This window comes from Hippocampus comes, unplaced genomic scaffold, assembly GCF_001891065.2.
Source record: "Hippocampus comes isolate QL1 unplaced genomic scaffold, H_comes_QL1_v1.1 scaffold40, whole genome shotgun sequence".
Lineage (NCBI taxonomy): Eukaryota > Metazoa > Chordata > Actinopteri > Syngnathiformes > Syngnathidae > Hippocampus > Hippocampus comes.
This window is the reverse complement of record NW_017842058.1, coordinates 1704417-1718302: the sequence shown is the minus strand read 5'-3', so window position 1 is coordinate 1718302 and position 13886 is coordinate 1704417. Positions and strand designations below refer to the sequence as shown.

The following is a 13886-nucleotide window of genomic DNA, read 5'->3' as shown; positions in this document are numbered from 1 at the left end:
GGGGGGGGGAATTACAGGCAAGGAATTTGCTGCATGTTTCGTCAAAGCGATATTACAAAGCGCGATTGGAGCTTTTTAATCTGCATAGCAAGTAAAAATAGCACACAATCATTCCTCTTCTTTACTCGATGAGAGTGTACGCCATTAAACATACAAAATTACATTGATAAATAGCATGCCAAGAATTGATATTGTTTTTGCTTCATTTCAATGGCCATCCGTTAGCCTGTCTATGGCGTTTTGTATTGTTTGCTAGCATTAAGCTAAATGAACTTGTGAAGCCACGTGGTTGATTTAAGCACACAGTACACCTTATTTTTTATTTGCCTTATGGAAGTCAGCCTGTTTTGACGGGGAAGTCCTGTTTCATGCAAATAAACCTGATAACTGATAACCCCTCGACTGTGGGATCAATACAGATTTTGTCGCTATGACGACGAAAGATAGAACTGGGAACTGAGTTTCAAAAGGCAAATAAGAACTACTAAGCTCGCGTGAGCCCTCATAAAGACAGTAAAACTGTTGATTGTATTTTCACACTGCAGCTCTGCTTAGCCTTTGGCTTAGACTTTCAACATTTGCTTGAAAATGTCGGCTCTTCATCCCGTCAAGATACAAAGTCGTGAGGAGAGAAACTCACTTTGGGAGCATCATGTAGTAAATTTGACGTAAGGCTGTGGCACAGCGACATTGTCAGAAAAAGGTTAAAAAAACCCAGAAGATTTCCTTGTTTTCTTAATTTAACAATTGATGGGCGGCCAGGCACTCCAGACAAAATTATTAGTAAACAAACATTGGAAAAAAAAAGTAATCAATTTCCTATAATATTTCACATTAAAATAAAAACAGACACGTGTGTTGGCGCCTTTCACCTCACAAACCCAACAACTGTATCTGTTATAATTGGATTGCTTGGTGGAAATGTGGCAATAATGGAACTCCAGCCACGCAAGTCGACAGCAAGTGAGCAAAAGAAAGTGAGCGAAAGAGGAGCCACCTCACCACCTGAGCTTGAGTGACAGACACGACTGTTAAAAAGGGAGAGAAGGCTTAAGGTTAAGTTTCACAAGGCAGCTTCGGTTACCTGTGACGTGCGTCCTCGGTCCACGTATGTGCAGATGGGGTTGTACGCTCCCGTTCCGCACACGTACAGGTGAGTACGGTTCCACGGCTCGATCAGACGGATGAAGTTACCGCATTCGCCCTTCAGGAGAACAGTCATGATCAAACAGGATGATGGAGCAGTTCTATCAGGATGTCTCCAGTTGAAAAACAAACAAAAAAATACAATAGATGTTTGATTTTTGGTGTTGTTTTATTGGACACATTATTTATTTGTATTTGAGACTCTTTCAATGTTGTCAATTAATGTCATTCAAAATGGCGCCGTAGTTGGCAGCCGTCTGCGAGACCTCTTTAAGAACTCTGCTTTTTTTGTTGTTTTTGTCTTTTGTTTTGTCATAGTGTTTGTTGTCCTTAGTGTGGACCTGTTGTGGACTGTTTTCAGCGTTTTGGCCATGACGTTCATCAAAGAAGAAGAATCTGTAGTTAATGGTTGGGCCTTCCTCGGTAGCACATGTGTACCAGCACAGATATTGAACGGGAGGAATTTTGGCACAGTTTGACTCGCGCCGCTGGACAGCCCCGGGGCGCTTGTGTTTTTTGCGCCTGTAATGGGCAGCATTTTTCACAGCCCCGGTTAGTTCAGCGAAGATGTTGGCGCTGTTGGACAGTTTGCGTTGGTGCAGCTGATTGGATGGCTGGCTGGTGGAGCTGAGGATGAGGGGAGAGGAGCGTCGGCGTGCAGCACGGATGCATATTTGAAACTGAGAGTCGGCGCTTGGAATTGAAGCGGATTTACATGGGATGGGAGAAGTGAACCAATCTCTTTTTTCGTCAGTGGAAGCTACAGCTTCTTGTTTAGTTTCAAACTTAGCTTGGAGCACCTTTTGATCATGACATGTCTCATCCACTGGTGAAAGGACACTTTGATTCTCTTCTCATCTAAAACTTCATCAGACAACAAGGCGTATGCTGGAATATGGTTATGATTGCATGACTGTTCATGTTTTATGTTATGTGTTTTGTTATATTACCGTATTTTGTTATTTTATGTTAAATATTCTGTAAAGCGCTTTGTTACAGCTGCAGCTGTTGTGAAAGCGCTATCAAAATAAAGAAGTCTTGTATTCTATTGCAATTATTGAATAGCAGTGCGCAAATCCTGTTTAAACAAAATATGAGGAGTTTTACTTACAGTATAGTACGTTTTTCTCCCTTACTGTATCCAATGTGAACTGTACTGTCACCTTAAAACCAAATTCTGACCGGACCTTCATTTTGGCAGGATCACATTGCATCCCTTACTGATGCTATCTCCGAAGGAGGAAAATTCGCCGGTCCCCCATCAATCCATGTCATTTCTCATTCTACACAACAGCGAATCAGAAAAGGCAGATCAATTCCGGCTGTGCAAAAGCAACATAAGATCCATCTCTTACCACAAAATGTAATATAATATTCTGGGGCCCCTTCTGCACCTCTTTCCAGATTTGTATTTCTTTTTTTTCTTGATTTTTATTAACAAACAACCAGATGACCCTGAGTGGAAGATTAAAAAAAAATAGAAAAGTCAAAAAGAAGTCTTTTAATAATACATACTACCCCACTGGTGGTTAATAAGCCCTCTGCCAAGCTTTAAAGCCCTCACATTCATCATTTCCGCTGCTGGCTTGTTTGGCAGCTCTGTTCCATGCTCGGATTCGGGCCAGAGCCCGGATCACTCAATGCTGTCAGAAAAAAAATATAAAAAGCAGAACTACACAGCGTGTGAGGAGTGCTGGGGTCGGGACAGAGTGGAAACCCAATTCATTGTCTTGAAAATGTTGGGGCCCAAAGTATTCTACTACTTCATGTACTGGCATTTGAAAACGTGAGTAATGTGGTTTGTTCAGCATGTGGATGACCTCAGTGGTAACGATGGCCACCACAACACTTCCACAAGCAAATAAAGAGGTGCTGTTGGCTGTTTCTTGTCTCAGTTTGCTAAAACAGCTGTTTCTCCATAAAACTAGACATGGTACAGTTTGTAATTTACAGCTTTACCGATTAAAGTCCTGATTATCGGACGTTTCTAAAAGATGATCCTGGTTATCCTGTGGTGAGTTATGAGGCCCCGAATAGCAAAAAAAAAAAATAATAATAATAATAATCACAATAAATAAATAAATAAACAAATATGATTAATTTCGAAAGAAGGTACTAGGCATGGACATGCCTACACAACAAAGACTCTCCTAATTTCCACGAACGATGCCGGGTAAACGAATTGCATCATTTAATTCTCTTGGCAACAATTATTGGACTACTTTCCTATGTTGACAGCTTTGATGGCATCGTAATATGTTTCCAGATAAAATCACAATAAACGTCAAAAAGATGGCGAAAGGTTCCACAACAAATACATGAATAGGTGAATTTGTGAAGAATGAATCACAAACAAGCACCTCGATTGAGGGTCGCTGCAGCCGTGATTCAATTGACAGCATAAAACTAAGATTTGCATATGCAGGACGGGGGTGAAGCTATTTTTGGCAGTTATTAGCAACACAACAGATGCGCGAGCCCGACGTTTCCTGGGGAGCGCGCGTGTGTGTGTGTGTGTGTGTGTGTGTGTGTGTGTGTGTGTGTGTGTGTGTGTGTGTAGATGTGACCCCCCCACCCCCCCACTGAAAGCACAACAGGAATGATTGTCTTTGACCTCGAACCTGCACCGACATCCACTGTCAATTGCTTCTGAATTGTCACCATCTGTCTGGCCCCGAAAGAGCATGTGAAGATTGCAGTGAAGAGTTGTCTCCCGCAAGCCGCCGTTATTTCTTTTGTTTACCGATGAAATTTTAAACCCGCACACACGTACCGCTCACAAGCAACGAGAGGCCGATACCAAGTAGCCGGAGGCGAGAGAGAGAGGCAACGGGTCAGCGAACATGCACAAATGAACATTCCAGTTGGATAAACAGCAGCCTGCTCTCTCTACCTCGTCACTCCCTTCCACTTCGCTCCTTCCGATGAAATGTGTGGGTGCACCTCAAAAGCAAAGAGATCTGGTTTTTGTATGCATTTCATCATGATTAGCTTTCACCCTATACTGAACAGAGGGGGTTAGGATTAGTGCCTGTTTGCATGTGTGGATCATATTCACACTATAGAGACGTCTGGAAGCTACTAAAGGCTAACAGTTTTTTTTTTTTTTTTTTTGCTTGTTGTTTGGACCACAAAATTTGAAATGATTGCAAGATACTGAATTGGCTTCCTGTGCAGTACTCAGTTGCCTTCCAGCTAGATTTTATCCCGAAAACATTCCGTAACCGAGGAAGCAAAAAATGTACAAAAGCACAACAAATTCGAACCTGATCTGATAAGATTTGGCAGAGAAATACATATCAAGTAAACATGTAACAATGGAAAGTTTCCATGTTTTAAGTGAAAATTGGATCAGGTCCGAATCGAACTGGTTTGACATCACAGCTCCTAGTCCTGCATGCACGCAGCAAAAAAAAAAAAAAAGCAACAAAAAACTGACTTGGTCGGTAATGTTTTGCAAAAATATATGAGATATATTTAAAAAAAGAAATGAAAATGAAACCAAAAATATGACATAAAAAAAGTAGAATTAAAAATATATATACAGTCAAACCTCGGTTTTCGAACGTCTCTGTTCTCGACCAAGTCGGTTTTCGACCAAAAATTTCGAGTTTTTTATGCCTCGGATTTTGACCGAAAATCGGTTCTCGAACAAACTGAGCGCACTTGAATGCACCACTTGACTCCTCTCGCCTTCCTTACACGAGGGAGTGACGCTTCCTCGGGTAGACGAGGAAGTGACGTTTCCTCGTGTAGCGTTCCATTGTGAGCAGACGTGTTCAATAAAGATTTTTTTTTAAAAAGAGCGTGGTTTCGGTTTTCGAACAAATTGGTTTTTGAACAGCCTTCTGGAACGGATTATGGTCGAAAACCGACGAGGTATGACTGTATACATGCGGATTATGGTCGAAAACCGAGGTATGACTGTACACATAATTTTGGCTGATTTTTGAAGGGCCATAATCGGACGATTTAGTCAGCCAGCCAATTGATCGATCGGGCAATTCAGGTCGATCAGTGAAACAGTTTTTCTAACTTTCCCGAGTGATTTTCGGGGCATTGGTTTGAGACTCCCAAAGGACATGCACTTTTATCAGAACACAGGCAGTCTGCCATGTTGAGGCCACCAAAAAAGCAAGTCATTGGTCGGAAGAAGAATAATAAACAGCGATTCCAAGAAGGCCTTCATCCCGCCTGGGTCTTGGGCCCTTATTATACGTGTGTGCAATATGCTGTCTTCCCAGGGTTCTATGGAGACTCTTCCGCGTGGGCCATTCCGAGGAACTGCTCCCTTGAGCGTCATTGAAAGCAGCTGTTCGCAATCAGCAATCAACGCTGTCGCTATCCTGGACGAGAGTGTGACATCTAAGTGGCACTTTGGAAGGACACCCCCCCCCCCCCCCCACACACACACACACACCCACATTGTGGCACCTACTGATGACCTCAGCGCAGCAGCAGTCAAGAATTGGTGACCAAGTGAACCCCACGACCGAGTCGCTGGTCAACATTTGAGTGAGAACTCAACTAATCGCAAACTCGGAAGAACTGAAACAAAAACAATTTGCTCATTCACTTAATATTTGTGCTTATCGGCGTATTTTTGCCCTCTTTAATGCCATAAGATACTACCCAAACGCCTTCTAATGTGCTAGTCTATTTTATTACTTTGTAAGGTGACTTTTGAAATTATATTTAAGTGTTTGGGTTATTAATGGAGGCAATATAAATATTTGTGTGTTCACTGCAAAGACTGTCGACCATATCAGCATGTGGTACACTTCTCTGAACAGTAACAATTGTTCAGAGTAGACACACACCATCATTTTCCTTTTACAACTGTAAATGATTAACCTGTTCAATATTTATGGTGGCAACTCCTTACGTGTGTGGTCACCACAGGCAAAAAGTTGAATCGAGGCAAAGGTTTTTCTTTTCAAGCAGTTAGGTCACGTTCAAAGCCTGGAACTCACGTACCAATAAAAATTCCAGATTACCGCACGTCTCAAGATTTTTGACTGGTTATGATCAACCCTGATTAATTGAGAAGAGAATCAAACAAGTGTCAAGGTAAATGCTGGCGTTGACACACAGCAGTAATCATGACAAATTTTACATTTCACCCCCCTCCCAGATTCTGATTAAAGTCAACAAAGTTATAATTATCAGATACCTCTGAGAGATTATCCTGAGCGATGAATTAACCTGTGGTGTGTGACATTTTGAGAGTGACTTAGGCCAGATTTATGGTTTGACGAATGAGATTTGCGATTGTTGGTCAAGATATCGCTATGTCTCTGGTGTCTGTGTCGGTCATCTGGAGTACACCAACACCACACGCCATACAAGCAGTGAGTTAGTCACACTCACATTGGTGTCTTTTCCAGACAGGACGCATTCAGACTTCCTCTGAGGAGCGACAGGCCAGTGGATCTTTAAAAAAAAAAAAAAAAAGACAGATCAATGAACTGAGATGCAGAACATTAGCTAAATCCCTTTCGGAATTTTTTGCCATCGCATGACAATCCTTACAATGAGTGGCTCCTTGTTTATGTCGTGCAGATCCAGAGACAGGATGTAATCTTTGCTACCCACATACATGCGGTCGTGGTCCTCGTCCATGCGAAGAATTCGATAGTCGCTCGAGTTTAGCAAGAAGGAGAAGTGGTGAGCGGTGCCGGTCGACTTTAACTCTGTCAAAGAGAGAGAGGGAAAATAAATGGTTTTGTTCGAGGCTGTGGTGGAAGAAAAACATACCGTAAAATTGGGAAACAAAAATCACAGACGCGGTCGTATGGGATGCTGTGCAGGCTGCTCCATTGTGGCGCCAAATTCTCGATTTATCCGCTCGTTTGAATGGGCCGTAAGGTTGTCTTTACCACTCGGAACCACCCGCATACACAAAGACACATATAATGATGGTACATGTGCATATACAGTCGTAATGAGGCGGTGAACCCTCAGACGCCCCAAAATTATTTTACACAATACGGACTTTATTTTAAAACAGCGATGTGACTAAATGCTTCTTTTTGGATACATATAAATATCATCTATGGATGCCATCAGTCAGTCATGGAATGAATTAAACTATGAAGTCAAGGTACCACTGCAATATGTGATATTTTTTTCTCACTGTATGATTGTCAAGCTAACATTTCTGCCTCCTTTGTGAAAGTGATCAACATCAGAAACACTCCTTGGGTGATGAAGTGCAGTTCTACAATAGGCTCCAGCGCAGCAAGCGCTCGCGAAATTCGGACATATTTGCAGTAAACTGTTTCTTTGGAGGCATAATTGTAGTTTTGCTTGTCGAATGATTCTTGTCAGTTTGGTTTGTAGAGGCTAGCACGCCTACGTCACAATTGAGAAATGCTGGGTTTGAATTTGGACTTTGGTGTGGAGTTTGCAAGGTCTTCTCATGCGTGCATGTTTTTTCTCTGGGTAATCTGGCTTGCTCCCACATTCCAAAAGCATGGCGTTAGGTTCATTGAAACTCCAAATTGTCCGTAGGCGTGAATGTGAATGGTTCGTTGTCTATACTGTATTTTTCCCCGGCCAGTGACAACCAACCGTTCCAGTAGGGTGCACCCTGTCTCTCACCCAAGTCACCTGGCAAATAATCCAGCTCACCTCATGACCCGAATTGGAACAAGTGCTGTAGAAAAATGAATGGATGGATGTTTTCATTCCAACCCAATGCCACAAGAGCTTGGAGGGGTGCAGAACTGAAACCCAATATTAATCACTGCTGTATAAGTCAAAACAACTCCGAATAACCATCCATTTATTGCTCTTCTGGTTTTTCACACTAGATCCGTCCTTAGTGAACAGTGACACGAATCTCAGGCTGCCGTGAGTTCACATTCCAAAAGCCAGATAGGACTTGGGGTCCTGGCTTTCCTCGGCCTCGTTTCATCTCCATCTCAAAAATGACGGGAATGACCCGTCGTAATCTCCCGCCGCAAATTTTCCAGCCGGGGAGACTTGTTCACTCCCTAACGTCTCTAATCATATCACATGTAACGTTGAAACATCCGGTCCCCATTGGCAGGTGGGGGGCTTTCAGGAAATAATTGCAAGGAAAGAAGACAGTCCAGTGTCCGCCCAGTACCTCCCAATCTCTTGCTCTTGGTAAAGGAAACCTTGACAAAGCCAATCATATATTTGCAGAGAAAACCAGAGGACCCGCACATGTTCCTGTTCCGTGGGAGCAGACAAACACCCCTGCTATTCTCTGGCTCGCTCATGACGAACAGGATACACAAGATAAAATACACACTCCTTGACCGGGATCTGACAGAACATCTGCCCGCTTTACTTGGAATAAAAAGTCATACGTACATGGTAGTTTCCACTTGCAAACGTTTCAAATGGTGAGTCCGGTGCCAGAAGGCCAACAGGCTTCTCAGCTGCCGGTGGGACTTGTTTCAGGAGGTAAAACGATATATATGACTGCATGTTGGCTCAAAGAGAATCAATCTCTCACATGCAATGACACCTCACACCGATCACATCTGCACGCAGCAGGAGTGGGAATGGGAACCGACTGGTGCTAAATGGTGAACGTGATCCTGGAAAGGGGTCTCAAGAGGTTCATAGGTATCTACTTCAGCTGACGTTGAACGTGTGAGAGCTTTACCTACATCACAACTACCCATTAGGGTTTTCTTCAAGGTGGTCTTGGATGGGTTGGTTTTGGTCTGTACTCAGGTTAAATTGCGTGTGTTAATACCTGAAGAGAGGACTCCAAGGTGCAATCGTGAGAGCGGCGGCACACAGAAAACTTCATGCCCGAATGCAAAATTCCGATTTAATACTTTTAACTGTCGCCACCCAACTTCCAAATACCACAAGGTGGTGCCAAAGCACTACTTTTCTATTAGACGGGGCTTTGGCGTGTCTCATAGAAGCATTTTCCCCCCTCACTGCAACACAACCAAGAGCGCAAGTAACGTCGTGAATGGGGAGGGGAACACTACACGTCAATGATCGGTGTATTTTTAGCATGTCAAGATCGCACTATAATGGGGTCCATCGCACCTTTGCATTTCGGTTACACTCATTTTTATGGAAGCCTAATACCATTCTGAAGATATCCAAGTCTATGATACATATACAAATTGTTCCACTTGAGGAGGCCATACATGCCATACATGTCCATTTTAGATGTCAAGAACCAATGCCGTAAAAGGGAGAACATGCTGACACGACCTCCCTCCACCAGAAATGTATCATTACAAATTGCAGCAAAATGCAATGTTGCCTTATAAGTTACTTTCATTTAAACAATGACATACTTTTTTCCAAATAAATCCGTCCAAGTTTCGGCATCAATTGCAATCTGCGAATTATATACAATGTAATTGCAGTTTGGACTGCAGTCAATTCACATCCATCCATCCATTTTCCTGACCCAAAGCCCCTGCGGCAAATTGTGTTAATGATGTTTTGCTGCGTGTATATGATATGAAATCATACAAAAAGCAATAAAGGACATGTTACGCTCATGGAGGTCTGCATATTTCTGATAGCTTAATGTTTAGTAAAAGCAAGACTGCCTGGGGTGTGAAGGGGAAAAAAAAAGCTTCAAGCCATCCTGCATGTTTGCACATGTTCGCAAGCCTCATTTTACCACCCGTCTTCATTTGCACTCGTGAACTATATAAAACCACAATATGCAGTACTGTAAAGGCCTTGAATGTCTGGGGAAGGCAAATGAACAATAAAATGCCGTGCGGGACACTTAATAATGCCACTTTCGCTTTGCAATTTCGCCTCATAACAAAGCCTGCAGTAAGATTCATTGCACCTTTAGGTGAAATACAATGACTCCATAAAAAGACATTAATGTCGCCATTGGAATTGGTAAAACTGCCCCATCGGCTTTCCGAGAAACACGTACTGCCTTTGCAAAGCTGGAGACGTGCCTTAACACAAATAGTGCCCGTAGCGTGATGAGATAACAACAACGGTATGACAACAGCTATCCGCCTTGATCCGTGCTCATCTATCAATGCTCGTTTGGAAAATGTGAGAGAAACTACTATACGGCTTTGATATTGCGTTAGAAATCAGTTCAAAAACCCACTGGTTAAATTCAACATTGACAGTGTGTGTATGAAAACCACAAGGTCTGTTGTATATCACTGTGTTTCCAAAGCAGCAAGGACTTTTGTAATTATTACCAGACAAATTGAAGCCAAATGCACATTTTTTTTTTTTTGTCTGTGATGTTTGTCTTCTGTTTCATGCCCTTGGTGTATATAATTTGTGTTTGATAAAACCCAATGTGTTCCCCATTACTCTCTTACAATGCAACGATCTGCGGTGTGGTCCACCTGCTGGCTGTGGATCCCCTCTGGTTAAAATAATGTTTTTGAGCAAAAAGAGATATTAGTGGCTGAGAAAAGTTGGCGCTCCTCAACATTCTGAGCTCCTCTTGTCATGCCGCTAACAGCCTCCCAAATCAAGTCTCTGCTGAAAGATGAAAGGGGATTTGGAGGTGGGGGGGTGTGTGTGTGTGAAGGAGAGGGGGGGTGGGGGGGGGGGCAGAAAAATCCGGCACACTTGTCCAGGCATCTGCGGCATGTTGCTTGAATTCTCGTTCGCTTGATGTTGAGGTGTGGTCTCTCCGTGCTACGGCTTGTCTGCAGCCGTGCATGCACAAATGAAGGAAGCCCCCGAAGAGTGAACCATAAATGTCCATTTTAAGCTGTTCTAAAGTGGGATATAAATATAATTGATAAATATTTTTAAATGTGAGATAACCCACACATGATGAGTATAAAAAAAAAATCTGCATTTGTGTGCTTACTGCTCTTGTTTTATGCTGTGACATCGTGATGACGAACACAGCACATCACACACATAACAAAGTCTGTACCCAGAATGACATGTGACAGGCAGTACGGTTGGTAATCTCCCTCTCAAGTACTCTCCCCTGACTGTGCGGAGCGCATATTGGGCTTTTGATGACGTACAGGTATAGGTCGAATGTATACGGATTAGCGATCATACTTCAGACACATCATGTACAGATTTATAGCCACATAGGCCAAAGAAGAGCATTTCAGGTGTTTGTTGAGAAATACTATTATTCATTCATTCATTCATTTTCCGATCCTCTTTATCCTCACAAGGGTGCTGGAGCCTATCCCAGCTGTCTTCGGGCAGTCGGCAGGGGACACCCGGAACCGGTTGCCAGCCAATCACAGGGCACACACATAGACGAACAACCATCCACACTCACACTCACACCGAGGGACAATTTTGAGTGTTCAATCAGCCCGCCATGCAGGTTTTTGGAATGTGGGGGGGAAACCGGAGTACCCGGAGAAAACTCACGCAGGCACGGGGAGAACATGCAAACTCCACACACTCCACTCCGGAAGTGAACTCACGACTTCTGCACTGTGAGGTCGATGCGCTAACCACTGGACCACCGAGCCGCCCCAAATTCACAATCAATACTTATCAATATAAAAAGTTTAAATACAGGTAAGTCTCATCGTACTCGCCAAAGATGCTAATGCACAGGCTCCTTCCTGACTGTGCATGTTTCTCTCCCAAATTTTATGGATTTAAACAAGCCACTCAGCAACAGTGTTGGTTGGTCTACCCTCATAAGGTCTAGCTTTTTTCTTGAAAAGTGCTCCTTGAAAATGAATTTTTAATCATAGTCTGACATCACCCTCCCTCGAAAAATCAACCTTTGATACAAATTGAGCTCACCAATCAGAAGCTAAACGTAGCTCAACCAATAACAGGAGGGACAAAATCACTCATCTAAAAACGAACCAGCGATTTCAATGGTGTGTGCGTGGTCGACGCCTGCACTCGCGATTGTGAAGGCGTTGGATGAAATCATAATTGCATAGCAACACATAAAAAGCTGAAAATTGATTGGCCAAAAAAATAAATACATAAAAATAAAAAAGCAGGTCTGCGCTTCTGCTAGTGTTTGGGCCTAGACGGAAGGATTTGAAGGCCTTGACTGCGCTCTACAGGTTGTGAATATATCAGGAAAAATGCTTGCTGCGATTGGCTAGCAAACAGTCCAGGCTCCAGTCCCCCCTCGAACCCAAAGTCATCTAGGATATCCTTCAGCTCACCCACAACTTGAATGAAAACAAGCCCCATATAAAATGGATGGATGGATGTTTTGTGCATTCAAAGCCTGAGGTTCATGTATCGTTTTGAGCGTTGACTTAGGGGCCTGCCAGGCCTTTGTGTTGGAGTCGTAATCATTCACTTGTCTCCCTGGTCGGAGTTGGGACTATTGACTCAGAACACGCGTCACAGGAGCTGATTGCCATTTACCTGCGCCTGTCAAGCAGAAATAATTGCAAGCAGATTACACCTTATCTCTGCGCTTCCGGATGCTGTCGCTCAGATGCTCTTCACGCTCATCTACTACTGATACACTCTGTGTGGGTGTGTGTGTGTGCGTGTGTGTGTGTGTGTGTGTGTGTGTGTGTGTGTGTGTGTGTGTGTGCAAAAAGAAATAAGAGTTCCCTGATTCGCACATCAATTCACAGACACCTGCCTGCCTGACTGCCTTCACGGCTGGAAAGCAGAAGAAACATTGATTCAAGGAGCGAGCTGACTTCCTCAGCAAAGAAATTGAGAAAAGAGATTATAAAAAAAAATCTATCTGTCGTTGCAGATGACAGGAAAGGTTAATTAAAAACTCAAGGCAAGATCTTGGGCATGTTTCAGGTGGAGGGAAGGTCACCGAGTTTGTCTTGGTGTCAGATCAAAAACGAATCTTCATTATGCCTATAAAAGTGAATATGTATAGGATTCAGTGCAATAAAAGATGAAAGCGGACATATTATTGAAAATGTACTTCAAATGGTTTGTTTGGTCCCTGGAGTGCCTGCCCACAAACCCAGTGTCAAATTAAACAACCAAGACTATTTAAAAAATGTGTCTGTGAGAAATCAAAATGCGCCTATTTCAGCGATGCTGAAAACACATGGTAAAAAGTGTTCTATAATTTTGATCCTAGCCGTAATTTGAAGAAAACGTGACAGAAACATAATTCAAACATGGGGAAATGTTTGAAAATGTTGCCCCAAAAATGTAGAACATGTCTCATTTAATTAATATGCATCTTTATCTTTAAACTGCTGGCAACATTTAATACATTTAATACAATCAAATGAAAAACAGTCATTATGAATGTAACTGTATTTTTACACACTAATCAGCATTCAGAATGAAGAAATGTCATATGTGGGGACCATCATACTCAAAGAAACCTCATCATATCATACCGTCTTGCCAAATGCCAATGTGCGAACGCTCATGTACTACTGATATACTCTGTGTGTGTGTGTGTGTGTGTGTGTGTGTGTGTGTGTGTGTGTGTGTGTGTGTGCAAAAAGAAATAAGAGTTCCCTGATTCGCACATCAATTCACAGACACCTGCCTGCCTGACTGCCTTCACGGCTGGAAAGCAGAAGAAACATTGATTCAAGGAGCGAGCTGACTTCCTCAGCAAAGAAATTGAGAAAAGAGATTATAAAAAAAAATCTATCTGTCGTTGCAGATGACAGGAAAGGTTAATTAAAAACTCAAGGCAAGATCTTGGGCATGTTTCAGGTGGAGGGAAGGTCGCCGAGTTTGTCTTGGTGTCAGATCAAAACGAACCTTCATTATACCTATAAAAGTGAATATGCATAGGATTCAGTGCAATAAAAGATGAAAGCGGACATATTATTGAAAATGTACTT

The 13886-nt window shown here is 42.7% G+C and overlaps 1 protein-coding gene across 2 annotated transcripts in view; it reads right to left on the bottom strand.

Moving 5' to 3' along the window:
• The window catches only part of sema3fa (sema domain, immunoglobulin domain (Ig), short basic domain, secreted, (semaphorin) 3Fa), a 74005-nt gene that overhangs the window by 25045 nt on the left and 35074 nt on the right, over nucleotides 1-13886 (bottom strand). For both annotated transcript variants that reach the window (XM_019861141.1, XM_019861142.1), the window contains 3 exons: nucleotides 6679-6839; nucleotides 6517-6579; nucleotides 1085-1204 (listed from right to left, as the gene is read on the bottom strand). In XM_019861141.1, the coding sequence (XP_019716700.1) occupies nucleotides 1085-1204; nucleotides 6517-6579; nucleotides 6679-6839 (344 nt within the window). The remainder of the gene's footprint in view (nucleotides 1-1084; nucleotides 1205-6516; nucleotides 6580-6678; nucleotides 6840-13886) is intronic.